Source organism: Garra rufa, chromosome 8, assembly GCF_049309525.1.
Source record: "Garra rufa chromosome 8, GarRuf1.0, whole genome shotgun sequence".
NCBI lineage: Eukaryota > Metazoa > Chordata > Actinopteri > Cypriniformes > Cyprinidae > Garra > Garra rufa.
In genome coordinates this window covers 18,094,220-18,121,686 of record NC_133368.1, presented here as the reverse complement: position 1 = coordinate 18,121,686, position 27,467 = coordinate 18,094,220, and the positions used below count along the sequence as shown (strand labels likewise).

Below are 27,467 nucleotides of genomic sequence, written 5' to 3'. Positions count from 1 at the left end.
TTTTTTCTTGAAACAAGCAAAATAATCTGCCACTGGGGAGAATCTTGTTTTCTGTTTGAATTAGGATTTTTTGCTTAACCCATTGGCAGATAATTTTGCTTGTTTCAAGCAAAAACTCACTTAATTTTAACTATACGTTTAGACAATAAAGACAATAAATTTACTTGTCTAGAAAATCCTTCTTGATTTAAGAATTTTTAGATATTTTGGCTGGAAACAAGACAAAAAATCTAAGTAATAAAAGCATTTTTTGGAGTGTAAATTTAGCTACAGAAGTAAATTTGAATGACAAATGTCATTCACCCCCCCACAAATGCATACAGTCAGTGAAGCAAATGAAAAGAATATGCTTATAAGAGAAAACCATCCCAACATGCAACAAGTTAAACACATGTGGAACACATGAAGTCATGTGATATTAGAAATTTCCCATCAGAGCAGGATAAGGTGGAGGAAGAGTGAGAAAATGCAGAAAACCAGCATTATGCGAATGGTTCCAAAATTCAATGACATTAAACATTATGTATACTCACAATGACATGGACAAATGAACACATGAAAAAACTATAATGTCACAAACCATGCCCAACACGCCAGTACAACATGACAGTTTCTGCCTGTTTGTAATATGTGAAGCACTTTTTGAGTAACAAATCATTCTACAATTTGTGAATGAGTTTGTGGTGTTGACAAATGACAAATTAACTTTTCAACACATTCTGGTTTTTTCAAAACCAGAATAAACTTAAACTCATTTTAAAACTGCAGAGGGCGCTCTGAGTCAACCAATAGTAATGACACATAGGTTTAAACAAACACTGCTGAAATGTACAGACGTGTTTGGGTTTTTGTGACATCATATTTCCTCTTATTAAATTTATGTTACAATGATGACTATGAATTTATGACACACTCCATGCAAAGGAAAACTGTGGTGGTGATATGCGGGTGATATCCCTTCCCAAACCTCCTTTCATGCAGGAGTTCAGTTGGAAAAGAAAGGAAAAATGAACACGCCCATGACATCGCATCCATACGCCGGCCCACATTCAGAGGGGTCGCCCCACAGGGAAATAAAACCAGGAATGTGAAGTGTGAAGGGGTGCACAGCACACACACACACACACACACACACACACACACACACACATACACACACACACACACACACACACACATACACAGAGAGAGAATGAAAGAGAGCAGCTTTATCCAGCGACCTTTAAAAGAGAGAGAGTCTAAGCTTTTAGAAGTGGAGCTCCTCGTTGAAGTAACGCGAGCTGCGTTTGGCCGTGCGCGCGGTAAAGGGGGCAGTCTTCAGCACTGCGTCCAGACGAAACACACACACATACAAACAACACAGGGTTTAACTGCCAGAGCAACAAGCACAATGTTAGCACTTTCTACACACAATAGCAGACACTAATAATCACACGGTACTATAATAGCTATCATATTAAGCTAGAACTATTTCGATATGGATTACATACATGCCTAAAAAGTCAAGAGAATTACACAAAAGTACAAAAAATACTTTTATACTACAAAACCCTGCTGACAAAAATCAGCATATGCTGGTTAGGTATGTTTTGGTGCTGTGATGCTGGTTTTTGCTGGTCCTTTGCTGGTTTATGCTGGTCCTTGACCAGCAACATGACCAGCATAAACCAGCAAAGGACCAGCAAAAACCAGCAAAGAACCAGCATAAACCAGCTAAAACCAGCATCCCAGCACCAAAACATATGTAACCAGCATATGCTGTTTTTTTCAGCAGGGAAATTACAGAAATCGCTCATTACAGAGATTATGTTTTGTCATGGTTAGAATTTAAATGAAAAATTCTATTACAGGGTCATATCATTGAATTCAAATGTAATTTTCATTTAAAAAACAGACCTTATATACTGTATATATATATATAAGTTGCTCCAGTTGCTCTGGAGCTGTCAAACAACTGCCAGACATATAAGTATGTACTATATTGCATATGTACAGTACAGTTATTTAATTTACTATGCACTTTATAGAATATCTCAACTGCTTGATGGCTTGAATAGTTACCAAATGTAAACTGTATTATCACACATCTCTAACACTACTAAATTTGACTGAGATGAAAATCTTAAAAAAAGAAAGAAATGTATGATATGACCCCTTCAGGACTAACACTAAACACTAGCCACACACTGTTTAGTAACTGTACTCCAGCTCACAGCTGTAAGCAGTAACAGCGCACGCACATTCAGCCTCTAATGACACTGGTCAGTAAATTGTTATTGAGCAGTAAAGCTTTCCACCAGTCACGAAGAGCTGGTTAGTGGCTCAAACTAACATGTTACAAATGTTTTTATGTTTTACAGCCTTTTGCATGCAGACCCCAACAGCTGAACACAGTGTGTGTGTGTTTTACCTGTAATGATGTCCTCAATGGCTCCGTCTTTACCCTCATATACATGTCTGCTGTCCTTCACCTGCTTCTTCCTCAACTCCGCAATCAACTCTTGCTGTTGCCGCTTATTCTTATGAGAGGGAGACTGAACACGCACACATACATAATAATATGTGACAGAGCCACAATTAATGCTGGGTTTCTTTAATCTACAAACATCTACAAATGCTCATCTAACCAGATAGATACAGTGCCTTGCAAAAGTATTCATACTCCATTTTTTTTATGTTTATTTTGTTATGTTGCAGACTTATACTCTGCTAAAAAAAAACAGCTAAAACCAGCCTAGGCTGGTTGGCTGGTCTTAGCTGGTTTAAGATGGAAGTCGCTGGTTTTAGCTAGTCTTTCAGCCTCTCTAAAACCAGCCTGCTGACCAGCTATGACCAGCTAAAACCAGCCAACCAGCCTAGGCTGGTTTTAGCTGGGGGTTTTTTCAGCAGGGTATTAAAATGTTTTGAATTACTTCTTTTTCCACATCAATCTATAGTCCATATACAATAAAGACAAAGCACAAAACAAGTTTGTAACAACTTTGCAACTGTATTAGAAATAAAAAAACTGAAATTATTCCATTGCATAAGTGTTCAGACCCTTTTCTGGGATACTTGAAAATGAGCTCAGGAGCTTTCATATTGCTTGTACATGTTACTACACTTCGAGTGGACTTAACCTGTAAAAAAATGTATGTGAATGAGTATGTTCTTGAGTGGCCCAGCCACAGCCTGGGCTTGAACACAATTAAACATTTCAGGAGAAACCTGAAAATATCTGCCAGAGAGGTAAAGAGGTGAGGCGAAAAATGGCAGATAATTGCCAAATGGAGATGTACTAAACTTAAAGCTGTAAAGGTGCTTCAACTAAGTACTGAGTTAAGGGTATGAATGCTTATGCAATGTACTTTTTTGTCAGTGTTTTATTTTTAATATATTTGCAAAGTTGTCACAAATCTGTTTTGTGCTTTGTCATTACGGTGTATGCACTGCAAAAAATGCTTTTCTCACTTATATTTTTTGTCTTGTTTCCAGCCAAAATATCAAAAAACATTCTTAGATGTTTTGCCTGGAAACAAGCAAAAGCAAAAAATCCAAGTAAGAAAAGCATTTTTTGCAGTGTGAAGTGTAGCTTGGTGTGGAAAAAGGTAATTTAAAGCAGTTTAACATAAGACTGCAATCAAAAAAAATGAAGGGGTGTGAATACTTTTGCAAGGCACTGTAGATAAGAAAATAAACGCCTTAAAAGCCAAAATATCTAAAAATTGTTAAACCAAGAAGGATTTTCTAGACAAGTAAAAATTACTTTCTTGTTTTCAGAAAAAAAAAGTCAAAATTAAGTGTGTTTTTGCTTGAAACAAACTAAATAATCTGCCAATGGGCTAAGAAAAATTCAGTTTGAAATAAGATTTTTGCTCACCCCATTGGCAGATTATTTTGCTTGTTCTAAACAAAAACTCACTTAATTTTGACTTTTTTTTTATGAAAACAAGAAAATAATTTGTACTTATCTAGAAAATCCTTCTTGATTTAAGAATTTTTAGATATTTTGCCTGGAAACAAGACAAAAAATATAAGTAAGAAATGCTTGGTGTGGAAAAAATTTAAAGCAGTTTTACATAAGGCTGCAATAAAAAAAAATATTAAGGGGTGTGAATACTTTTGCAAGGCACTGTAGATAGATACATGCACAAACAGGGTTTTTTCTAGACAAGTAAAAATTATTTTCTTGTTTTCGGAAAAAAAAGTCAAAATTAAGTGCGTCTTTGCTTGAAACAAGCAAAATAATCTGCCAATGGGGCAAGAAAAATAATCGTGTTTTCTGTTTGAAATATGATTTTTTTTGTTTATCCCATTGGCTGATTATTTTGCTTGCTCACTTAAGTTTGACTTGATTTTTTCTGAAAACAAGTAAAATATTTTTTACTTGTCTAAAAAATCCTTCTTGATTTAAGAATTTTTAGATGTTTTGCCTGGAAACAAGACACAAAATCTAAGAAAAGCATCTTTTGCAGTGCACTTTTTTGTACCTTCTGATCCTCTTGCTCCATCATAGCTTCTTGCTCAATCAGCTTCTCCATCATCATCTGCTCCTGTCTTTTCTTCTGTTCATTATCCTCCTCTGCTTGCTGACAGAGAGAAAATACCCATCAGTGAGGCATTTGGAAGTTACGTAACATGAGTGATCCATGCAGTTACGGCTCATATGGCTGAAAGAAGTGAAGCAGATAATGTAATTGTGTGTTTGGATGAAGTGAGGCAGGTGATTGGTCGCTTTACCCTGTATGCTTTCACAAAGCGCACAAACACTGGGAAAAACACAGATGGGGGTGTTGTTTTGGAATTTTCTCCAAAGAATTTCACCACTTCATCAAAGGCATCCTGAGATAGTGAGATATTAAAAGACATACCGATAAACAACATTCAGAATCACATGAAATACAATTATTAAATCTTAAAAAGATACATTTTCAGTCAAAAAGTGTCATATGAAGTTTTTATTTCATCACTTCTCCTGTCATATGAATCAAGCTGTTTAATCCAAGTATTCTGAAGAGACATAATTGCTTAATATGATGAACACATATAATTTAGGCGAAACGCTGATCAACATACAGACATAGAGCTCATTAAATATGGCAAACAGAAGCTCAGATGAGTCATTTGGGAGCTCATTTTTAACATAGTGCATGCTCTATTTGAACTGGGGAGAAAGTGTTGAGTTCTGAATGTTATAAGATGTTTTTTTAATACAACAAATGGTTTAATTTTAAAATATAAAGGAAAACTAATAGTGAAACGGATTTATTGGGCTGTTTTGGGTGATGTGTGCGCTTGTGTTTGCGGCACCTGAGCGATCTTGGCATCATCCTGAATTTTTTTGAGTTTATTCTCATTTTGCTGTATGAAATCTTTGAGCAGTGTGTTGTGGCCGTGCATGCTGTACTCTCTCCTGGTCAGATCCATCCCTCGCTGAAGCTCCTTCACGTCTAATAAGACATTCTCCAGAGAGACTAAATAAACAGAGAGAATTCATTTAGTTGAGATCTTTTACAGAAACATGTTCTATCAAACCTTGATGTGTTTATTGCAAATATAATCATATTTACGTATGACATGCTTCATACCTGCTGCAGCTTTCTCCACATAGTTCAGCTCATTATAGAAGAGCGACACCTGCTGGTATTTGTCCCTCACTACATTTGCGATATAGTGCAGAAGAGTGATCTTGCGGTCTGTTGATTTAGTGTCTAATAACTGGAAAAGGAAAACATGCAAACCCTCAGAACATCTGAACCATTATCTGGATGAATTATTAAATAACAAATTAAGAAAAAACTAATTCTGAATGTCATATCACACCCTGCATGCTATAAATAACCATTAGGATTGTAATAAATGAGGGTGTTTTTTGTGCATTCATAATTTACAAGAAATATAACTTTATCAGCCAATACTTAAGTGAAATGTAAATTGTAAATTGTACCAGGTCTAAGCTCTGCAGTTTGAACCCATACACCGCTCCTCTTTTACTGCTGTTCATGTAGTTTCCCAGAGCCAAGATGATCTGAGAGAGAAACGCATGCTTAATAAAGACACGCACAGTCTGGAGAAAAATGAATCAGAGCAGAAGTGAAACACTTACTTCCAGAATCTTCTTGAGTTTTTGTGAGGACTTAATGGAGACAGATGCAGCAATAACAGCATGAAGTTGCTGTTGAGAGAAAAATAAAAGACAATAATAGAAAATGTACAAAGGTCCTGCTAAACATTATATTTTATTTCATTACAAAATAGCTTATTTTAATGCTAGGTTAAAAAAATTGGGTAACACTTTCCACATTAGATAACAAAAAGCATATATTAATCTTGGTTTATGTTAATTCCAACACTAATAAAGTATTACTAATAGATAATTAAAATCTGTTAATATTATTTCATAGACATGAGGTAACATGAACTAAGAATGAACAGTTGTATTTTTATTAACTAACATTAACAAACATTAATATGTACTGTAACAAATGTATTTGTTTTTTTCCCCACATTGACTTCACTTGTCAAGCTCACCCGTTTATCCCTGTCACCAGTCATTATAAGAAAAATTAAACAGTAATAGTACTTAAGTATTTATCTCTATTTTATGAGAAATTTAAGTTAATCAAGGACTACAAACCATTTTTTTTGGTCCCAAACTAGCTACATCTTGAGCTTAATTTAGGCTAAAGCTAAAGCCAGTGCATAAAATATGTTTTTATTTATTTGTTTATTTACTGTTTAATGCTAGAACAATAAAACCATTAGAATAATTTGCAATGGAAGTATTTTCAAGAATATTTAGTCTGCAAATTTTGGTAAAATGAACTATTAACTACTATTACTATTTGGTAACACTTTACTTTAAAGCGTCCTTGTTACATGTTACATGTTACATGTACTTACTATTATAAATAACAATTAATTTTACATAATTACATGAAAGCAACCCGAAGCCAAACCCTAATCCTAACCCTAACTATATAGTAAGTACATGCAGTTAATTAATAGTACTCAGTACTTAAATATATAATTACACTGTAACAAGGACACTTTAAAATAAAGTGTAACCTACTATTTGAGGTGAACCATGAGAATTTTCTTAAGATTACGGTACTTAATAAAAATAAAATGAAAAACTAATTTTGAGTTGTAAGAAAACATGGTTTTGCACTCTATGTAAAAAGGAGTTATGAAAGAATTTAAAAAAAAAAAGGAAAATAAATGGGTATTGGAGAAATATGAGGAGATCCATGGGCATGTCCAGATTAGTTATCTAAATTTGCTTTGGAAATTTTGAGTGAATACAGGAAAATCCCGCTTAATTCTTGACCAAACCTGGTGTCAGTGTGCTAGAGGAGCTCTGGATTTGAGTTATTTACCGGTGTGAGCATCTGAACACTCTCTGTGAAATTTCCCACAAATGCCATGATGGTCATCTTCTGCATAAGACGCTCGATCTTGCTGAACTGGATCATGAAACGATCCTCATCTGTCAGGTTCTCCAGAGGTTTGCGTTCCTTCTCATACTGCCGAAGAACTTTCAGCTCCCCTTCCGTTGGAATGAACCTCATCAAACACTCCACGAAATCCACCGGCAACGTCCGCAGGTCAAAGCTTACACACACACACACACACACACACACACACACACATCAAAGCATTACTTGTCTATATTAACATAGCTGCAGTTTTCAGTCCTGTTTGGTTAATCATAAAAAGAAATTTACAAATGAAGAGCACTAATCAAAATATGTTGGTGATAATTTCTACTATATATGCATGCATCCATTCAATTACATTTGAATGGCTCTGCAGATCTCCTCTGATGTCTTGCCCACTTTTCTGAGTGTGATGGCCAGGTTTTTAGCTCTGTTGGAGTCAAGCAGTGAGATTTTATTTGGTACTTTCTGAGAGGTCTTCTGTTTGCTGGAGGTGATGTCTATGGCAGGACCCTGTGCTTTCGTCTTAAACATCTCTTCAAACTCATCCACATTCAGATCCTGAAAAGACAAACCACAGTCACTAATCACTATTAAATTCACTGATCTTTACATCTGACACTGTAAAATGATAACAGCCAGTCTGGAATCCCTAAAGCAAATCGACATGGAACTAAAGTATAAGCCAACAATTACATATATAAAGTACTGTAAAACAAATGTTTTTGCTAGGTTTCAAAAGTGTGTGTTTCACCTCCAGTATTCTTTCGTCATCGATCTCGTTGAACACGGTGCCGTTGATCTGATTGGGTTTCAGCGCCACCCAATTAAACACCGGCATACGGAACTTAGTCTTGATGGGTTTCTTGATCTTCACAGCTACACAAGATGACAGAAAGAACATGTCAACAACATCATGCCAGTTACACAAACACAAAGCATGCAGTCTGGTCTACCGAGTGATGTGAAGCTGGTTTGTGAACAGCAGGCACAGATCTGAACGTGTCAGGTGCACACTTATGAGGGAACGTGAGGGGGAAATGTGTGAACATGAGACCTGTGATACTGTAAGCATTACCACTCTCAGCCTAAAAGAGCTGTAGTCTCTCATATTGTGAAGAATGTGATTGTGTTAAAAATAAAATAACCTTTTTTGTCTAAATGTTTCCATAAAGAACCTTTAACATCTGAAGAACCTTTCAGTTTACAAAAGGTTCTTTGCGGCGAAAGAAAGTTCTTCAGATTATAAAAAGGTAAGAAAGAGATGGTTATTTAAAGAACCTTTGACTGAATGGTTCTTTGTGGAACCAAAAATGGTTCATTGCTGTGAAAAAGCACCTTTATTTTTAAGAGTGTAGAGTCTCCTCTGAGAAGAGAGTAAGATCTCAACAATGTCTCAAACTGTGCTCAGATTTGTCAAGATAGCAAATACTTCCCAAAGAATGATCTGAGCTTTTGGCTCTATATTCAAATGTCGACAACTGTTTTATTTGTGTTTATTTTGGTTTATATAAATACTAGGAGAAACGAAAAAAAAAAACTCGTAAACTATGAAAGAGCAATTCTGAGAAATATCATTGACCTGTTTATTTAGGCAATGAGACAGACGCTGATGGCTGTTCTTGGGTTTTCATATTTCACATCTGAGGATGTGACTCAAACAGTGTCTCATTATGAGAATGAGTCAAATGTTGGGTTTTCTTCATTTATGCAGGCTCATAATTCACAAAAACTGTCAAAATGATCGACTTAATGACTGAATCTGACTCAGACACAGCAAATACTGATTTCAACATGCCGGATTAAGGCCGAATCAAAATCCAACAATACTGATCTTTGATCAAAATCTATGAAGAGGGAATGAGAGTAGTTTCCAGTTCAGCTGAGGGTTATGGGTAATATGATGGTGTGATATCAGGCCATGCAGAAAGTGTGGCCAGAAAATCAAGTGTGTGTTAAACATTCCTGAATTTACGCAACTATCGCCTTATCTGACGATCAGTCGCCTGTAACAGCACGGCACACTGTTTCAACATGCAAATACAACACAATCAAACACTTACTCACACAGCGGACATGGTATTTTTAGTCTTGCTGCATTGTGATGTACATTTATTTATATAAAGGGACAATAAAATGTGGTTAAATGTGGTTGTTTGACACCAGTTGATTAAAAGTAACTGCATAAATTGCCAAGTGAAGCTGTTTATTTACTTATTTATTGGCAAATGCCACCTGCTTTCATATTTTATTATCAGTGCAATGACATTTAGGCATTTAGAATATTAAAGAGTGACTGAATACAGAAGTGAATGCTGTCTATTCTTCCAAGTTTTTGTGTTACTGTGACTGGAACAAGCTTCAGTCCTCAAGGGGGCGATAGAATCAACTTTAACTACTATTTACTATTTCACCAGATTACTTTAATAACTTAATAATTACAATAAAAATCATTTTAGTTTCTAGTATGTATCTGTATATATATATATATATATATATATATATATATATATATATATATATATATATACATACATACATATATAAAGAACAACAAAAAATTTATACTTTGAAGACTTTTAGGGTTGAACAATTAAGGGGATAATAATAATTCTATTTTTTGTTATCATTGTATTATATTATATTATACTAATATTGTACTGTAAATTAAAAAAGGAGTATTTAATACAAATATTTGTACAGTACAACTGAAATTACAATACTAATATTGACATTGTAATTAATTTTAATTCATCAAGCTTTAATTCTAGCTGTAAAAAATGTACTAAGCCATATCGTGATTATTTGTATTACTGATGCAACTGTAGAACACATTTTACTCTATGACAGAAATGCTGAGAATGCAATATGTATTTGTGTTGTGTTAAAAGTTCTAGATGAAACTGCGCTTGGACTGCTGGATGTGTTTGTGTTTACTAAAGTTCTGCAGTTCTTAATGGCAACTTCATGACAAATAGATTTGAAGATGTGAAGCTGATGTGAATTGTAGTTTTGTTTTCCATGAGGTTGCGGTTCATGGCTTGAGCTCTGGAAAGAAGGATTTTGTCCACTGTGGAGTGTAGAAATAAGAGCTTACATCTCATGGAACATGTGGTCTCATAGGTTAGCATTAGAGTCCTGTTATTTGCTGAACTCTGTAAGCAAGGTCTAAAGAATGTTCCTCTCTGGTTTTTGAACGGTAAGGAAAAGTTCTGCAAAAGCGTCCAATTTCATGCTCAGTTTCAAGAGGAACAACCAGCAATGCAGCTTCATAGTCATTGTCAGATCAAGATTACAGAGGAACTGAGTGCGTTTTCTTTGAGACTAAAATACCATGACCACACACACACTGTAAAAAACAACCTATAGAATCTACTCAATAAAATGGGGTAAACTGATGTAACAATTTGCAAAGTTTGTTTGGGTAGATTCTATCCTATATATCTGAGTAAACAATACCTGAATTGATCAGCTAAGACAAACTAAAAAAAGTAGGTAAAGTCTACACAGCAAAAAGCCCAGTATTAAATGAACTCTCCCAATAGTTTGAGTCCATACTCAAGAGTATTAAAATGAACACTGAAGCAGTGTTAGAGTTATTGAGGTAATTAAGTGATTCATTGAGTGATTATTGACCATTATTAAAGACCTGATGTTAAAAAGCAGAATCACCAAAAGGAGAAAATCTAATTTAGTAAGTCACCATTATAGAGGTCAGTGTTAGCATTAGTTTAGCTCTTTACCATTTACTTCTTAACAGTAGGTTTTGTTTGGGTGCTCTAATTGAGTTATAACGATCAGACAAACCTGGAGAAATTAGATTATGTGATGTTGAACATGCTTTGACAAAGTCATAATGTGACCTGAATTACAGAGATGTATTTTATTTATTAATTACGCTAGATTAATCAGAGAGGTGTTTTTGAAGCTTATTTTGACAAAAAATATGCACGTACTTTAGAAATAGACACACAGACATCAACAATCAGCATGAGAATCACAACAATGGTGACCATCAAAAACGTATGTTGTAGCCAATCAAAACTCATCTGTGTCTCCCATCATGCATTGCGGCATGAATAAATTATGAGCTGATGATTTCCGTGATGTTTAGAGTTGATCTGTTTCTGAATATGCTGTTTGTCACCATTGTTGAGATTCATATGCTGATTCCTGATGTCTGTGTGTGCCTAAAAGAGCAACTTTTAAAAAATTTGATCAGAGGAACTTGTAAAAAGGCCAATCAAAAAAAAAAAAAAAAAAAGTTTATTATTTTTGCTGCTGTGAAACCTCAAAGCAGTTGTAATAAATAAAGGATATAGAACTGAAAGACTGCACTCTCAAGATTTCAGTGGCTCAAATTAAGCTTATTTTAAACCAGAATTATCACCACTGCATGACTTTTGCTCTTTAGCTTGTTTAACTAAACAGCTAAACAAAACTTAATGCTAAAGAGCTACAGGTAAAGAGCCCAACTAATGCTAACACTGACCACTATAATGGTGACATAAAAATTTTGGTGTCTTCAATAATTTTCAATCACCACTCAATGAATCACTTAATTTCCTGATTAGCTTTGACACTGCTTCAGTGTTGATTTTAACACTCTGAGTATGGACTCAAATAAACTCCCGGGAGAGTTCATTTAATACTGCGCTTTTTGCTGTGTAGACTTTACCTACTTTTTTTTTTTTGTTTTCTTAGCTGATAAATTCAGGTATTCTTTACTCAGATATATAGGATAGAATCTACCCAAACAAACTGTGTAAATTGTTTCCTCAGTTTACCCCATTTTATTGAGTAGATTCTTAAATTCAGGTATTCTTTACTCAGATATATAGGATAGAATCTACCCAAACAAACTGAGTGCAAATTGTTACACCAGTTTACCCCATTTTATTGAGTAGATTCTATAGGTTGTTTTTTACAGTGCACATAAGACTGAGCACACACGACATGACACAGCAAACCTACAGTACAGTTTGATGGGTCCCTCTATGGCGGCGCAACAGGTAGAGCAAAAATAAGCAAAGAGAAAGAGCTGGTTAAAGAGCAAACAAAACACAACCTCTGATTCCAAAGATCTGATCGGCTGTTCCTACAGCGTGCATTACCACTGAATCCCAAATACAGATTGTTTCATAAGGAATGATAAAAATCTATTTGAGAGAGAAGTTACTTGCACAGTTTTTTGTTTTTTTTTAAAGCAAGTGAAGACTTGAATTTAAAAAATGCTCTGCAACATGTACATATGTATCTTTTTTTATTCAGCACGGATGCATTAATCAAAATTGATTTGTTTAAATATATATGGCAAAAAAGGTAAAACATAAATAGCTAAATTTGAACATTTGTTCCCTTGAAAAAACAAAATGTCAGTTTCCTGAAAAATAGTAAGCAGTATAACTGTTTTCAACATTGATAATAATCAGAAATGTTTCTTGAGCACCAACTGACACTGAAATCTGTATAAATGATGCAGAAAATTCAGAAATAAATGATATTTAAAAATATATTTAAATAGTAATTTTAATTTGTTTTAATTTTTCACAACTTCTACTATGTTTTACTGTAGTTTTTATCAAATGCCTTGGTGAGCATAAGAGACTTTTTTTCCCAAAAAATATAAAATCTTTTCGAATGTAGTGTAAGAATCTTGAGAATTTGCAAAGCTACAATTTGGACAGAAATGTCCAAATGTTTTTATGAACACATTTCTGCAATATTGCTGCTGAAAGCCTCCATCCATTCCTAACACTAATTATTACTTCTTGTCCAATGGACACCAGTGTTTGCTCAACTGAAAACAATCAGTTACACAAACTGTACAGAAATTAAATCAGATTAATTAATTAGAATAAAACAACTACCATTAATTTTGTATCTCATATTATTATTGTTATTTTTTATCTGATGTGCTGTGCCATCAAAAAGATGGCACAGATTCAGGTGTCAGCAAAACAAAAGTGATTCACTTGAGCTTTTTCAGATATTAAACCTCTTACGGGAAACCTACACTCTAAAAAATCTCACTGTAAAATAACAGTAATCTACTGGCAGCTGTGGTTGCCAGTATTATACTGTTATTTTATAGCTCTCTACCGTTAATTTACAGCTCTTCATTTTTACAGTATGTTACCGTTATTATACCATGTGGTAACTCATTTTATTTTGGAAACCAATTGCTTCAAACCAATTCAGTTTAAAAAAAAAAAAACTATTGTTTATATGGTGTTAGTACAGTGAACTTTTTTTAATTTGAGTCCACTAAGAAGAAATATTTCTTAATATAAACCCACAAACACTTAAAGTGTAATAAGGAAGCAACCGACTTTTACTCAAATCTTTACAGATTGTCACTAACTAACAAAAGTACAAATTTGTGTAACAAAGTGCTTAGTAAAGAGATATCACTATATCAGCAATTCCACAATTACTGTCTTTAAATAAAGCAGCAAATGTCAGTGCTTGCGGCTCATCATTGCCTGAAGCACAAGCTCTACTCTCCAGCACAATGGTCACCCACAAAACTAAATTAAACTAACAGATCTCTCTTGTACAAAAACACACCAGTTAGGCACAATTAAATATTTACTCTCCTTACCAGTTAATGACTTTGCATAATTGTTTTTCTATGAACATTCACTAATATTTTAGAGAAAATAACTTGATTTGCTTAGTAAATCTGACTGTTGTGTTTTACAGTATATTACTGTTTTTCCTTGAATTAACAGTAATCTACTGGCAGCTCTGGTTGCCAGCATGGTACTGTTTTTCTACAGTGTGTTGCCGTTAATTAATTACAGTTTATTACTGTTAAATTACATTTCATGCTGTTTTTTTTCATCGTGCATCTTTAACCCTTTAAAACCCACAGCAAAATCCTCAGTTTTAAATGAACACTTATAATGTGTCAACACTACAGAGTGTTTGAGTTAATGAGATAATTATATGATTGATCAGGTTCTGATTGAGCATTAGTGATGAACACCAGCTGTTAACAAACAAAATCACTGAAGAAAAACACAAAAACAACTGACTTCAGCCACAGCCTTAGATGAAATCAACTGAAATAAAAGAAGACATTAAATCTCTCAAGATCTGATTAAACTCCTAAAACTGCATTACCAGCTTCACTTATTACCACACTGAATTTATTTCTGTCAGAGGTCTACAGAAGAGAGTTGAAGAGGTTTAGATGTTTTTTTTTTCACTACCACGGTGGAGATCAGTGTTTACTTTAGTTGGGCTCTTGAACCTTGACTTTTTAAAGCTATTTTTTGTTGTTGTAATTATTTGTATTTGCAACATGCTGGTTATGGTAAAGAAAAAAAACGAAAGAATCTAGAGTTGTCTATGGTTTGGTAATGACACAGGTTTTATCCAGTGTCTTTTCTTTCAATGAATATTGATGCTAGATTTAAAAAAAAAAAAAAAAACTGAGCATCCAGTTCTGAAAACACCACTCATTTAAAAAAAAACAACAACTTTAGTATGGTTTAGATACACACATCAAGAATCACGTATGAACAATGATGAGGTTTTGTGCTGATACCCAGCATGCATTGCAGCATGAAGCTTTCTAATTGTCACCATTGTTGAGATTCATGTGCTGATTCTTCATGTCTCCATTTGAGTGTAAATGCTACAGTAGATTTAAATATGATCCATTGAATCTTTTTTTTTTTCCTGATTACCACGTTGCCATAAGATCTGCTGCACAGTAAAATCTCCAGTGTTAATATAACACTCTGAGTGTGGACACATATAGATACTGAAACAGTGTTGAAGTTAATGAGATAATTAGGTGATTAACAAAATGATGATTGATCATTATTGAAGACACCTGATGTTAATAAGCAGAATCACCAAAGGAGAAAACCAACATTTTTAAGCAACCATTATAGAGGTTAATGTTTGCATTAGTTAGGCTCTTGACCTTTAGATCTACAACATTAGAGCTTGTTTGGCTGCAATTACTGAGTTATAACAGCCAGACAAGCCAACAGCAAAAGTCATCAGGTGGTATTGACTGTGCTTGACATAATCATCATATAGTGACTTGAGTATTTGACATAGGATTTTCTTACAGACTACAAGAAGCGTTAAACAAAATAGCGATCAGTTTTGATATAATCAGACAGATGATGAAAAAAAGAGCTTATTTACTCTTAGACACACAGACATGAAGAATCAACATGAGAACCACAACAACGGTGACCATCAAAAAGCGTGTTGTAACCAATCAGAACTCATCCATAACTCCCATCATGCATTGCGGCATGAATAAATGATTAGAGTTCAGAGTTGATCTGTTTATCTGAATATGCCGTTTGTCACCATTGTTGAGGTTAATGGGCTGGTTCTTGATGTCTATGTGTGCCTATTTGAAAGACTTTTTTTTTTTTTTTTAAACAGGTTGTAAAAAAAAGATCCAAAAAGTATAGAAACTGGATCTTCTATATCTTGTAAAAGCTATTAAAATAAGCAAAAAAAAAAAAAAAAACTAATAATTTATACACTAGGTGATTCATGTCAAACAATGAACATGTTAAACATAATCATCACCTGATGACATGAGTTTATGTCTGGCTGTTTTAATTCAAATACAGCAGCCAAACAAACCCTAATATTGTAGATCTAAGGGTCAAGAGCCTAACTAATGCAAACATTGACCGCTATAATGGTTGCTTAAAACTTTTGGTTTTCTCCTTCGGTGATTCTGCTTATTCACATCAGCTGTCTTCAATAATGATCAATCATCACTTTGTTAATCACCTAATTATCTCGTTAACTTCAACACCGCTTCAGTGTCTATATGTGTCCACACTCTGAGTGTTAAATTAACACTGGGGATTTTGCTGTGTGCTGTAACACACTTGGTGGAAAAATAAACAACATATAGATCATGTTCATGCTCAACTAAAAATAGCCAACATCAACTGACCAGCATAACTGTAACTAATGCATTATAAAAACCCAATTACAGCAAAAATATCTATGTTTAAATATCAAGAGTCAGGAGCCCAATTAAATTAAAGCAAACACTGATCTCCACAATGGTATCGTCAAACAAAACAAAACATCATCATCTAAACATCTGTTCATTCTCAATAAGATCTTCTATAGACATCTGACAGAAATCAAATGTGTCCGGTTAGAAATGCGTGAAGTTGGTAAAGCTGTGTGTTGAGTTGTTTAAATTTTCAGTTGATTTCATCTAAGGCTGTGGCTGAAGTCAGTTATATAGTTCTTGTGTTTGTCTTGTTTCTCTGTCAATCAGTGATTCTGCTCATTAACAGCTGCTGTTCGTCAGTGTCTGAAGTCACGCATTAGTTTTCATTATCTCTGTAAGGTGGACTATATTAGTAAACTCATGTAGGGAATAGGGAATGAGGGTGTAGAGTTGGATTTGAAACACAGTCTCTGAGTGTCGATTTTGAACGCTGTTAATTCACGATACATAGCAGCAGGCTACTTTTCGATATTGACAAATAATACCCAGAATCCACTGTTTTAATGGAAAACAGCATGTTACTGTCAAAATTTGGCCGTTTTTTTACAGCATTTTTTAACAGTGTAACAAGAAGCTTGAGCTGTGATGATTGTTATCATTGGTCTATGAGAGGAGACAGTGTGACAGTGGCTCCAGAGACCCGCAGCCGTTCTCAACTGATGCGTGAACTTTAACCACAAACTAATGCATACTTCATGCTTCTTAAGAAGTTTGGGGCATATCTGTGTCTAAATCACTGAGATTTTCCTCCTCTCGTGTCACTGTTTTGGTATACTGTATCATAGTTTGAGCGTGTGATAATGGCTCTACATGATTGTTATGGTTGTGTCTTTAGTGTCAAGCAGGTTCCATTACCTGCTAGTCCTGAGTTCATGATGACGGTAGGAGATCCACAGCCTGGAAGTGGAGGAGCCATGGGGGGCGGTGGAGGGGGCATAGGGGCAGATATATCCACAGCAGGGCCTGGGAGAGGAGGAGGAGGAGGGGGAGGAGGAGGAGGAGCTGGTGCTGGAGCAGCAGATGGACCGTTTGGTACTGGAAAGAGTAGAGAAGAAAGTAGCTTTATTTTTCTGAAGGATTGTGATAAAAGGCATTGTGAAAAGGCTCCCCTTACCAAAAAGAAGTATAATTCTAGTTTATTTTATTAAGTATACTTAACCCTTGTATGGTGTTCGGGTCTGTGAGACCCGTTTTCAGTTTTTTTCAAAAGAAAAATTAAACAATTAATTATTTTTTCAACCTGAAATTCATTGGCTTTGGCTTATTTTCTGTGAAGAACATAAATCCGAAAAAAATTTCAACGACCGCATACTGTACCTCCCCCCACGCATTTACATTACATACAAGGTGTTCGGGTCCACTGGACCCAGGTCTAATAAAAGTGTTGAAAGTGTAGGTCCAGTGTTCCTACACTCTGTCTTCATCCTTTCTGGCGATGCTGTTTTCTTCCCCTCCCCCTCCTGCTCCCGCACAAAGTTGAAACATTGTTGAAAATTCAACTATCAACACTGTCTGCTCTTACATTCCCGCACATTTTATCCTCTCTCTTGCGGGAACCGAGCTTTATTTTCTCATACCCTGTCCCACCTGCAAATTAGGGGCATTATACTATAAATAAGACTTTGCCAGTGTGGTTCCTTATCACAACTGATCAAGATGGCCAAAAGATTATCTGCTGCGAGGGCCTTGCAATTGATTTTGGAAGAGAGAGGAGCTTCTGATGATGATGTCGAGGAAGAGGTTTCAGAATATGAGGATCACATTTCTGAAAATTCAGAGTCTGACTGTGACTTTGAAGAAGAGGATGAGGTTGAGCACCATTTAGTAACAAAACGAAGACGAGTACCCCATCAGCAGCCAGCTCCAGGACCAGAGCAAGCCCATCAGAGAGCAAGTGAAGAAATATGGATGTCAAAAAATGTCAAAAAAAACGAGACGCACAATAATTCTTCAATGTGATCTAACAAAGGTAAAGGGGAAAAATTAACCATGTTTGCTGTTCATATGGCTTGTAATTGGGATGAAGTAAACATTTGTTGAGTAATTTAACATAAAATTGTTTGATAGTGTTAATTTGGAAAGCCAAAACTCTAGCGGGTCCACCAGACCCGTGGACACTGGCTGAGTAACAAAAATACGAACACCACACAAGGGTTAAGAAAAGTTCAAGTATATTTTTAAGTATACTTTATTAGTAAGTATACAAATATCAGTGTACTAGTAGTATACTTTCAGGTGCACTATTTCAGTACTCATTGGGACTAAATTGGCCTACTTTCTAGTATATACAAATATACTTTAAGTATAACAGTAGTAAACTTTGAGTACACAACTAGTTTACATCAATGTTTTTAGTTTGTACTGCAAGTATACTAAAAGTGAACTTAAAGGTATACTGATAGTTTACTAATTAAATACTTTTTTTTTTTTTTTTTGCATTTTAGTACACTTTAGTGGTATGGTCTCAGTAAACTACTAGCTTAGTAGTTTTATGCTGCAAGTATACTTGTAAGTTTTCTTTAAGTGAACTTTTCATCATACTTTAAGTATACTACTATGCCCCTATCCAGGTATTAATTTGTATATATTTTGTTATATAAATATCTGCACATATAAAACATCAAAAGAAGAACAGGGTATCGTCTTGTAACTCTTTTTTATAAACACTTAAATGTGGGTAAGTTTCATTAAATTAAATTAAATAAATAAATAAACAAACAAATAAATACCATTTTGATGATAATCAACTGTAAATGGAGTTGATCAACTCCCTAAAGATTGACAGTCATTATTAACTCTTTATGGGTCGGCATTTTATTCCATAACGTTTTACACATCTTTGGTTTTGATGTTGTTAGATTACACGTGGACGCATTTGTTGTGTCAGTTTCTTCTTCACTTGTGTTTTGGAAGTACATTTTTCAGAGAAGTACATAAAAAGTAGACTGAAAGTATACTTCATTAAGCATATTCTCAAGAGCACATGTATATGACACTTTCCCTTTAGAGTAATACCTAATTTCAGATCATTTAAAAAAAAATTATTTAATTTTTTTTAATACTTTTAACTTTTAATAAAAAGTACATTTAGGACTTTAATTATTTGCTCCCTGGGAATTGATTTCCAACATTTTTTTTTTTTTTTTTTTTTTTTTTTTTTTTTTACTTTTGTAAGGGCAATTTTATAAAATCAGTCAGTCAAATCCAAAAAGTCAGTGACATCTCTTATAAAACTAAATTTTTTTGGAGTAAACTCTAAACATAGTTAAATCCAAAAGTGTTGTATAGTGCAAAACATGTTGAAAATTAGCCAATGGGCAGTCGATTCATTAAATGTTAAGCTGTTTCCTGTTTCATTAAATGTTAAGCTGTGTTTGTTGTTGTCTCTAGCTGTCTAGTGTGTGAGCTTGTTGTGCATGTGGTTTTTATGTTCTGCAGAGCAGGAACCTGCTGAAAATCAGTTTTATACTGAGCCAGGCCCGATTTTCCTTAATCTTTTCCTGTTTTAAAAATATATATAAATAAATAAATAAATAAATAAATAAATAAAAAGCTGTTTATTCAGGGAAGTAAAGCCTCTCCTCCATTGACATTCATTCAAAGAAAACAGCCTCTGGTCTCCTTTCCCAAACTGGAAGTGTTAGCTTTAGCCGTTACGATTTTTTGGCTAAAGGTTGCAGGCTTGCCTTCTATTGGCTTTGTTTCTAGTATGTCTGGTAAGACCTTGATTGGTTGGTTCAGGTGTGTTTAAATGGGGTTGCAGCTAAACTCTGAAGGACAGTGGCCCTCCAGGACACCCCTGATCTACTAAAATGAATCAGTATTAACAGATTTAGGTTAAATGTGCACTGGCATTTTTTGCCACCCATCTTGTATTTTGGGTGCAATTTTGTTCATTTTGTTAGCATTTTTGCCTCAAGCTGCCATTAAAAGCTCAAAACATAGTGAAACAACAATAATAATCAGCAGAAGATTTGTTTTTAAATAGCTTTAACAAAAAAAAAAAAAAAAAAAATGCATTAATTGTGTGACTGACGTTAAACGCATGTCCAGTATAGAATCAGGAGCGGTCACTTACGTGTCGCAGGCATAGGAGGAGGGGGAGGGGGTAGCAGAGGATCAGGCATGGCCATGCCATGTGCCACCCCATTAGCCACACCTACGTGACTGACCATGCCCTCACCGGACACCCCAACTACACCCTGTGTCCCTGGTAGATGCCCGTTCCCCTGTGGAGGGGGCGTCAGAATGGCAATGTCCCCGTCTGCTTTCTTCTGGATCTTGATGGTTCCCTGTTTCTCCAGCTCGTGGATCTTCTTCTCCAGGTTGCTCTGCTTCTGAATGGCCTCATCCTTCTCCTTCACCATCCGCCGCAGGGTGTGCACCTGAGAGCTGGCGTCTTTATAGACCTCCTGTAACCAAAGGAAACCTGAGTTTTGAGCTAAAGCAAACTGGGGTTTACAAACTGCTGTGGGAACTGCAAGGGTTGACAAATGGCTAATTAATTAAATCAAATGTAACATTTAAATATGTGAAATTATTAGAAATAAAACTGTTTATCAAAAGTTGTAAGAGTATATACAGTAGGGATGCACCGATACGAATCGGCCGATCATGCTTGTGCGTTTTGTCAGTAAAGTCGGTTCTGTAATCAGCGGTAAATGCCATCAGGTGCGTGATTTCACGTTGAGCCGTATATACTACACACAGCCGTTGTTTACCGACGGGCTGCGCAAATCAATGTCCATTATCAGTGTGAATGTGCGCAGCTCGTCAGTGAACAACGGCTGTGTGTAGTATATACGGCTCAACGTGAAATCACGCACCTGATGGCATTTACCGCTGATTACAGAACCGGTTTTACTGACAAAACGCGCAAGTGATCGGCCGATACGGATTGGTGCATCCCTAATATACAGTGAGGGAAAAAATAATTGATCCCCTGCTGATTTTGTATGTTTGCCCACTGACAAAGAAATGATCAGTCTACAATTTTAATGGTAGGTTTATTTGAACAGAATAACAACAAAAAAATCCAGAAAAACACATTTCCAAAAAGTTATAAACTTATTTGCATTTTAATGAGTGAAATAAATATTTTCCCCCTTCACAAAATATGACTTAGTACTTGGTGGCAAAACCCTTGTTGGCAACCACAGAGGTCAGACATTTCTTGTAGTTTGTCACCAGGTTTGCACACATCTCAGGAGGGATTTTGTCCCACTCCTCTTTGCAGATCATCTCTAAGTCATTAAGGTTTTGAGGCTGATGTTTGGTAACTTGAACCTTCAGCTACCTCCAGATTTTTTACAGTCTGGAGACTGGCTAGGCCACTGCAGGATCTTAATGTGCTGCTTTTTGAGCCACTCCTTTGTTGCCTTTGCAGTGTATTTTGGGTCATTGCCATGCTGGAAAACCCATCCATGACCCATTTTCAATGCTCTGGCTGGCTTTAATGCCCTGGCCCTGAAGGTACATGTCCCCGTCGATCGTCCCTTTGATGCGGCGCAGTTGTCCTGGCCCCTTAGCAGCATCTCCATGTTTGACTGTGTTCTTGGGGTCAAACAGGGCGAGTTGAGTTGATGTGTGCAAAGAGCTCGATTTTGGTCTCATCTGACCACAACACTTTCACCCAGTTCTCCTCTGAATCATTCAGATGTTCACTGGCAAACCTCAGACAGGCCTATACATGTGCTTTCTTGAGCAGGGGGACCTTGTGGTGTAGCAGGATTTCAGTCCTTCACTGTGTAGTGTGTTACCAATTGTTTTCTTGGTGACTACGGTCCCAGCTGCCTTGAGATCATTGACAAGATCCTCCCGTGTAGTTCTGGGCTCATTCCTCGCTGTTCTCATGATCATTGAAACTCCACGAGGTGAGATCTTGCATGGAGCCCCAGATTGAAGGAGATTGACAGTTATTTTGTGTTTCTTCCATTTGCAAATAATCACACCAAATGTTGTCACTTTCTCACCAAGCTGCTTGGCGATGGTCTTGTAGCCCATTTCAGCCTTGTGTAGGTCTACAATCTTGTCCCTGACATCCCTGGACAGCTCTTTAATCTTGGCCATGGTGGAGAGTTTGGAATCTGATTGATTGATTGCTTCTTTGAACAGGTGTCTTTTATACAGGTAACAAACTGAGATTAGGAGCACTCCCTTAAAAGGAGTGCTCCTAATCTCAGTTTGTTACCAGTATAAAACACACCTGGGAGCCAGAAATCTTACTGATTGATAGGGGATCAAATACTTATTTCACTCATTAAAATGCAAATCAATTTATAACTTTTTTGAACTTTTTTTTTTTACCCTCACTGTAATCTGTAATAATGCATTTCTTGACACTGAAATGTTAACATGATTTCATTTTTTTTTAAATCAACATCAATCACCATATTTAAAAATAAAACAAGATATATGATTAAACAACAATAGATGATTAAAAATGGGTAATCCTCTGGCTTGGAATAAAGACAGAGATCAATATAATATATATATATTTTTTAAATCTATTAATATCTGCTATTATTGACATAACATTTATTACATTAATTACTTTGTTAACCACTAGAAAGCAACACTAATATTGATTGACATTACCATCTAATGAGGCTCAGGAGACATTAGTGGAACAGTTGTTTTAGAGACAGCTTTGACATTTTTGACTATGAAGATTTTCTTTTGTTTCTTTGTTGGAATAATGTACAGTGATGAGCGCTGTATGTGTTTTGAGAAAGTACAGTAAACAGTGGTACAAAAGTATATTTGGATTTTGTGTTGACTTTAAAAAGAATGTTCTATAGATATTGTGAAATGAATTTTCAGCATTGAGTAACTATAATGTAACAAACCATATAGTCAACTCAAGAACTCAAAAGGAAGTGATGTGAGTATGCATCATTTACCCGAACAGAATCCAGCTCTTTATTTTTTTGCATCAGTTGTTTCTCCAGCTCAACGATTTTTGCCATCGCCTCATTCTCTGTGTCCTGTAACTTCTCTGTCAGCTAGAAAACCACAAACAAGAATCAACAAGAAATAAGACTCCAGCTACAAAACAGTCATGCTGAGACAGAACACTAAAATCTCAAAAGAGTCCAGCAATTGCATAGATATTTAACTTCAGATTCACGTTAATTATCACTTTATTATTCATGAATCCTGATTGATTTGAATTCTTGACAATGCAGTACACTATAAAATTCAATGGCACACTAATGAGGAAATTACCTCAGGTCTAAAAGTCATCCTTTGGCCAGATGGCCTAACTGTTACAAAAGGTCTAAGGTCAAGCTACATGTACGATGGGGTCCGATCATGTTTCATTATCATTAAAGGCTTTCAGCTGAACTCAATACTGGTCATGTAAGGTCATGTTGTTGGACAGGTGGTGCATTGTTAAACTAGAGGCCTTAAATGGTAAGCGCTCCTGAACATGGCACTTAAATGATTGTTTTTCTGGATTTTACTGGAAGTTTATAATGAGTGCGTCTATAAAAACAGTACTAACATGAGACATGTTCTCCTCCAGTTCCTCCACTCTCTCCAGCGCTGCGTTCTTGGTCTCTGCGTCCTCTAACAGAGCCCCGACATCGAACACGTTATCCAGGTACGCTTGAATCTGCACATGCAGTTTATCACTTTCGGTGTGCTTCAGTTTCTACTCAAAGGTAATGACAGAGAGAGAAAGAGATGGATCCTCTTGCAGCTCACTCAATGGTTAGAGCGATACTAAACATTAGCATCAGAAGACTCAGCATTGACGTTTACTCACGTCCAGATATTCGTCCAGACCCAGCTTTGTGAAGTCATACTGTAAGTGGACTCTAAAATTCATGTCTTCCACAGAATGAACCACAATGTTTATGAACTGCATACAGGCAACCTGCAAAACAACATACGCCATATTAAATTTCAACCCAATAAAATCAGACTTTTAATTGATTTATTTATAAATATAATAAATCGTTTTAACAATAGAAATGCTAAATCCATAGATACAGAAATCTTAATTATTAATGTTTATTATTTTTGGTACAGTTATCAATTGTTCAAAGGGATATATTAAAATTTAATACAATCGGCATGCAACAAAAGTCTATAGAAGTCTATATAAAAGAACAAATTCACGTTTTTACACATGCCAACAATGTATTTATTCAATATGTCGGTTTGTTGCACACATATTGCATCAGCTGCTTGATTCGTATCAGCTGCTTGATTCATATTGTGAAAAAATAAATTTTATTAAACAGCTATAATGTGCTAAATGCTACTATAAGTCACATTATATGATGTTGTTTTCTTCTTCTAATGCAGCTTAATGAAGCTCTTAGGTAGGAAATGAGTCTCTTCTGCAATAAGCTATTTGTTTTAATTGTTATATCTTACAGCTTAATGTGTCAATCAACGGTTCTGTGTGTTGTATCATTTTGGAGTTAATAATCATGATTCCAAATGAAAATGTGGATGCTGGTCTAAAACATACCATGAAGTCGATGTTATTATCTTCATTCTTGAAATGCTCCATGAGTTTCTCAAACCGCTGCTCTTCTGAACACACCTGCAAAGCAATAAAGACATATCTTTTGCAATGAGAGAGCGCATTAAAATAATGGCCAGAGAAAATGAAAATGAGATTTTGATGCCAGCTGAGTCTCTTTTTGCCTCTAATAAGATCTTTTGATATTTCAAAAACACCTTGATAAAGTAGTTCATTTTTTTTCTCACATCACCCCCTCAGGAAATAATACTAGCTTGATCTCTCCTCCTCAGACCCGAGAGATATGAATACATTCAGAAGCTGCTTTAATCCTCCTACTAAACAAATCAATAACAATGTGTTTAGCAGGTGTGTCTAAACCTATTTAGTGTCTGCCAAAAACTCCACACAATGCCCTCAGTCACATGTACATTTATCTGTTACCATGGATCATATCTACAGCTTTAAATCTAAAAATGGCGTAATTCTATTATCTGAAGCAGTGTTAAGTTAATAGTATTAGTGTTCATGTACCTCTTTAAAATGATCAAAGGCAGAGAGAATGATCTCATGACCTCCTCGAACCAGACACACGGCAGCCAGCAGCTCCAGCACCAGAGCTTTAGTCCTGCACCAGCAGAGCAATATCACACATATTACATCCATTTTGTCACGGTTATGGAGGCTATTAATGCACATTTTGACGGAAAACGTACTCGGTTACTTTCGTAACCTCGGTTCCCTGAGATACGGGAACGAGTACTGCGTCGTAAGACGCTTATGGGAAAAAGCTCCTTTTTCTCCTGAGACTGAAGTATTTCAATAACGCAGTGTAACTGCACGACCATTGGTTTGTGCAGTGAGATGAAAACAAACCAATGGCTCGGCAGCGGAGCTGCACGAGCCTGTGGCAATGATTCGCGCCCGAACGCGCCAAAAGGGGCGGAGAATTCGGCTATATAAGCGTGCATTTTGCCACAGGATCTCAGGTTCTTCGACTGAAGCGACGACTGAGTTGTGCAGCTACTTAGCAACGGCAAGCAACGCAGTACTCGTTCCCGTATCTCAGGGAACCGAGGTTACGAAAGTAACCGAGTACGTTCCCTGTCGATACTACACTCGTACTGCGTCGTAAGACGCTTATGGGGAACCAGTACAATCCCGCCGTTGCTAAGGTAGAGGAACGACTGTATGGCCCTAGCACAGAATGGGCTAGTAGGAGCCAATTTGCTCAATCAGGATAACCTAATGAACATTCCGTTCCAAGGAAAAACTATACACTTGGAAACTCCCAGAGGCCAAGTGCATACATAGCAATACTGGTAACAGAATTCCTCATGCAGAAAGGACCCTAGTCTGCAAGACAGGGACATCTAGATTATAAAACCTAGCAAATGTGGACGGTGAGGCCCAGCCTGCCGCCGCACATATTTCTGCAATGGATACTCCGCTGGACCGGGCCCATGACGAGGCGACGCCTCTAGTCGAATGGGCTCTTACCCCCATGGGACATGGCAGACCCAAAGAAGAGTAAGCCAGCATTATAGCTTCCACTATCCACTTGGATAGTCTATGTTTTGTGACCGATAACCCCTTGTTGCGGCCTCCAAAACATACAAAGAGCTGTTCTGACTTCCTAAAAGAAGCCGAACGCTCCAAATAACACCTCAATGCTCTCACGGGGCAGAGGGGATTAAAGCCTTGGTCTTGCTCCGAGGGGGGAAGTGCCAAGAGAGAGATAACCTGGTCTCTAAACGGTGTTGAGAGACTTTTAGGTACATAGCCGCATCTCGGCTTCAGGATGACTTTAGAGTCATTTGGCCCGAATTCCAGGCATACAGGGTTTATGGATAGAGCCTGTAGGTCGCCCATACGCTTGACTGATGCCAATGCTAGCAGCAGGGCAGTTTTTAGCGTTAGAGGTCGAAGGTCAACAGACTGCAGCGGCTCAAATGGAGGGCTCTTCAGAGCTCTCAGTACTGTGGGTAGGTCCCAAGTAGGAACTGTGACGGGGCGAGGAGGGTTGAGCCTTCTCGACCCCTTCAGAAAGCGAACGATCAGATCGTTCTTTCCCACAGACTGACCGTCCATAGGGACATGAAATGCCGCTATGGCTGCCACATAAACCCTGAGCGTGGAGGGAGAACGTCCCTTGTCCAACAGCTCCTGAAGAAATGACAAAATCAATAATATGTCACACAAACTCGGGTCTGCACCGTGGGTGGAACACCAGGCGGAAAAGACAGACCACTTGAGTCCATAGAGTCGCCTGGTAGAGGGTGCTCTGGCCTCAGAAATAGTATTTAAAACGGTCTCGGGGAGATCTAAAGGCTCCCGTCGAGAGACCAGACGCCCACAGTTCCGGTTGGGGGTGCCAAAGCGTTTTGTTCGCCAAAGCGTTCGCCAAAGCGTTTTGTTCGCCTGCGTTAAGAGATCTCGTCTCAACGGAACAGGCCACGGTGCTGATGACAGCAGCCGGTGGAGATCTGGGAACCAATGTTGGTTCTGCCAGAAGGGGGCCACTAGCAGGATTTTGAGTCTCTGTTCCCTGACC

At 36.6% G+C, this 27,467-nt stretch overlaps 1 protein-coding gene across 2 annotated transcripts in view; it reads right to left on the bottom strand.

The window, feature by feature from the left end:
- fmnl2a (formin-like 2a) overlaps positions 1-27,467 on the bottom strand; it is a 117,555-nt gene that overhangs the window by 7,309 nt on the left and 82,779 nt on the right. The window contains exons 9-26 of one of the 2 annotated variants that reach the window (XM_073845198.1): positions 25,448-25,541; positions 24,920-24,994; positions 24,206-24,316; positions 23,942-24,091; positions 23,337-23,438; positions 20,513-20,846; positions 17,290-17,469; positions 8,173-8,297; positions 7,777-7,979; positions 7,359-7,593; positions 6,086-6,154; positions 5,927-6,007; positions 5,568-5,697; positions 5,290-5,453; positions 4,720-4,821; positions 4,470-4,568; positions 2,411-2,534; positions 1,221-1,323 (exon numbers count right to left, since the gene is read on the bottom strand). In XM_073845198.1, coding sequence (XP_073701299.1) covers positions 1,247-1,323; positions 2,411-2,534; positions 4,470-4,568; positions 4,720-4,821; positions 5,290-5,453; positions 5,568-5,697; positions 5,927-6,007; positions 6,086-6,154; positions 7,359-7,593; positions 7,777-7,979; positions 8,173-8,297; positions 17,290-17,469; positions 20,513-20,846; positions 23,337-23,438; positions 23,942-24,091; positions 24,206-24,316; positions 24,920-24,994; positions 25,448-25,541 — 2,455 coding nt within the window. In that variant the 3' untranslated portion in view covers positions 1,221-1,246. The remainder of the gene's footprint in view (positions 1-1,220; positions 1,324-2,410; positions 2,535-4,469; positions 4,569-4,719; positions 4,822-5,289; positions 5,454-5,567; positions 5,698-5,926; positions 6,008-6,085; positions 6,155-7,358; positions 7,594-7,776; positions 7,980-8,172; positions 8,298-17,289; positions 17,470-20,512; positions 20,847-23,336; positions 23,439-23,941; positions 24,092-24,205; positions 24,317-24,919; positions 24,995-25,447; positions 25,542-27,467) is intronic. The other variant, XM_073845196.1, reaches the window with a different exon arrangement.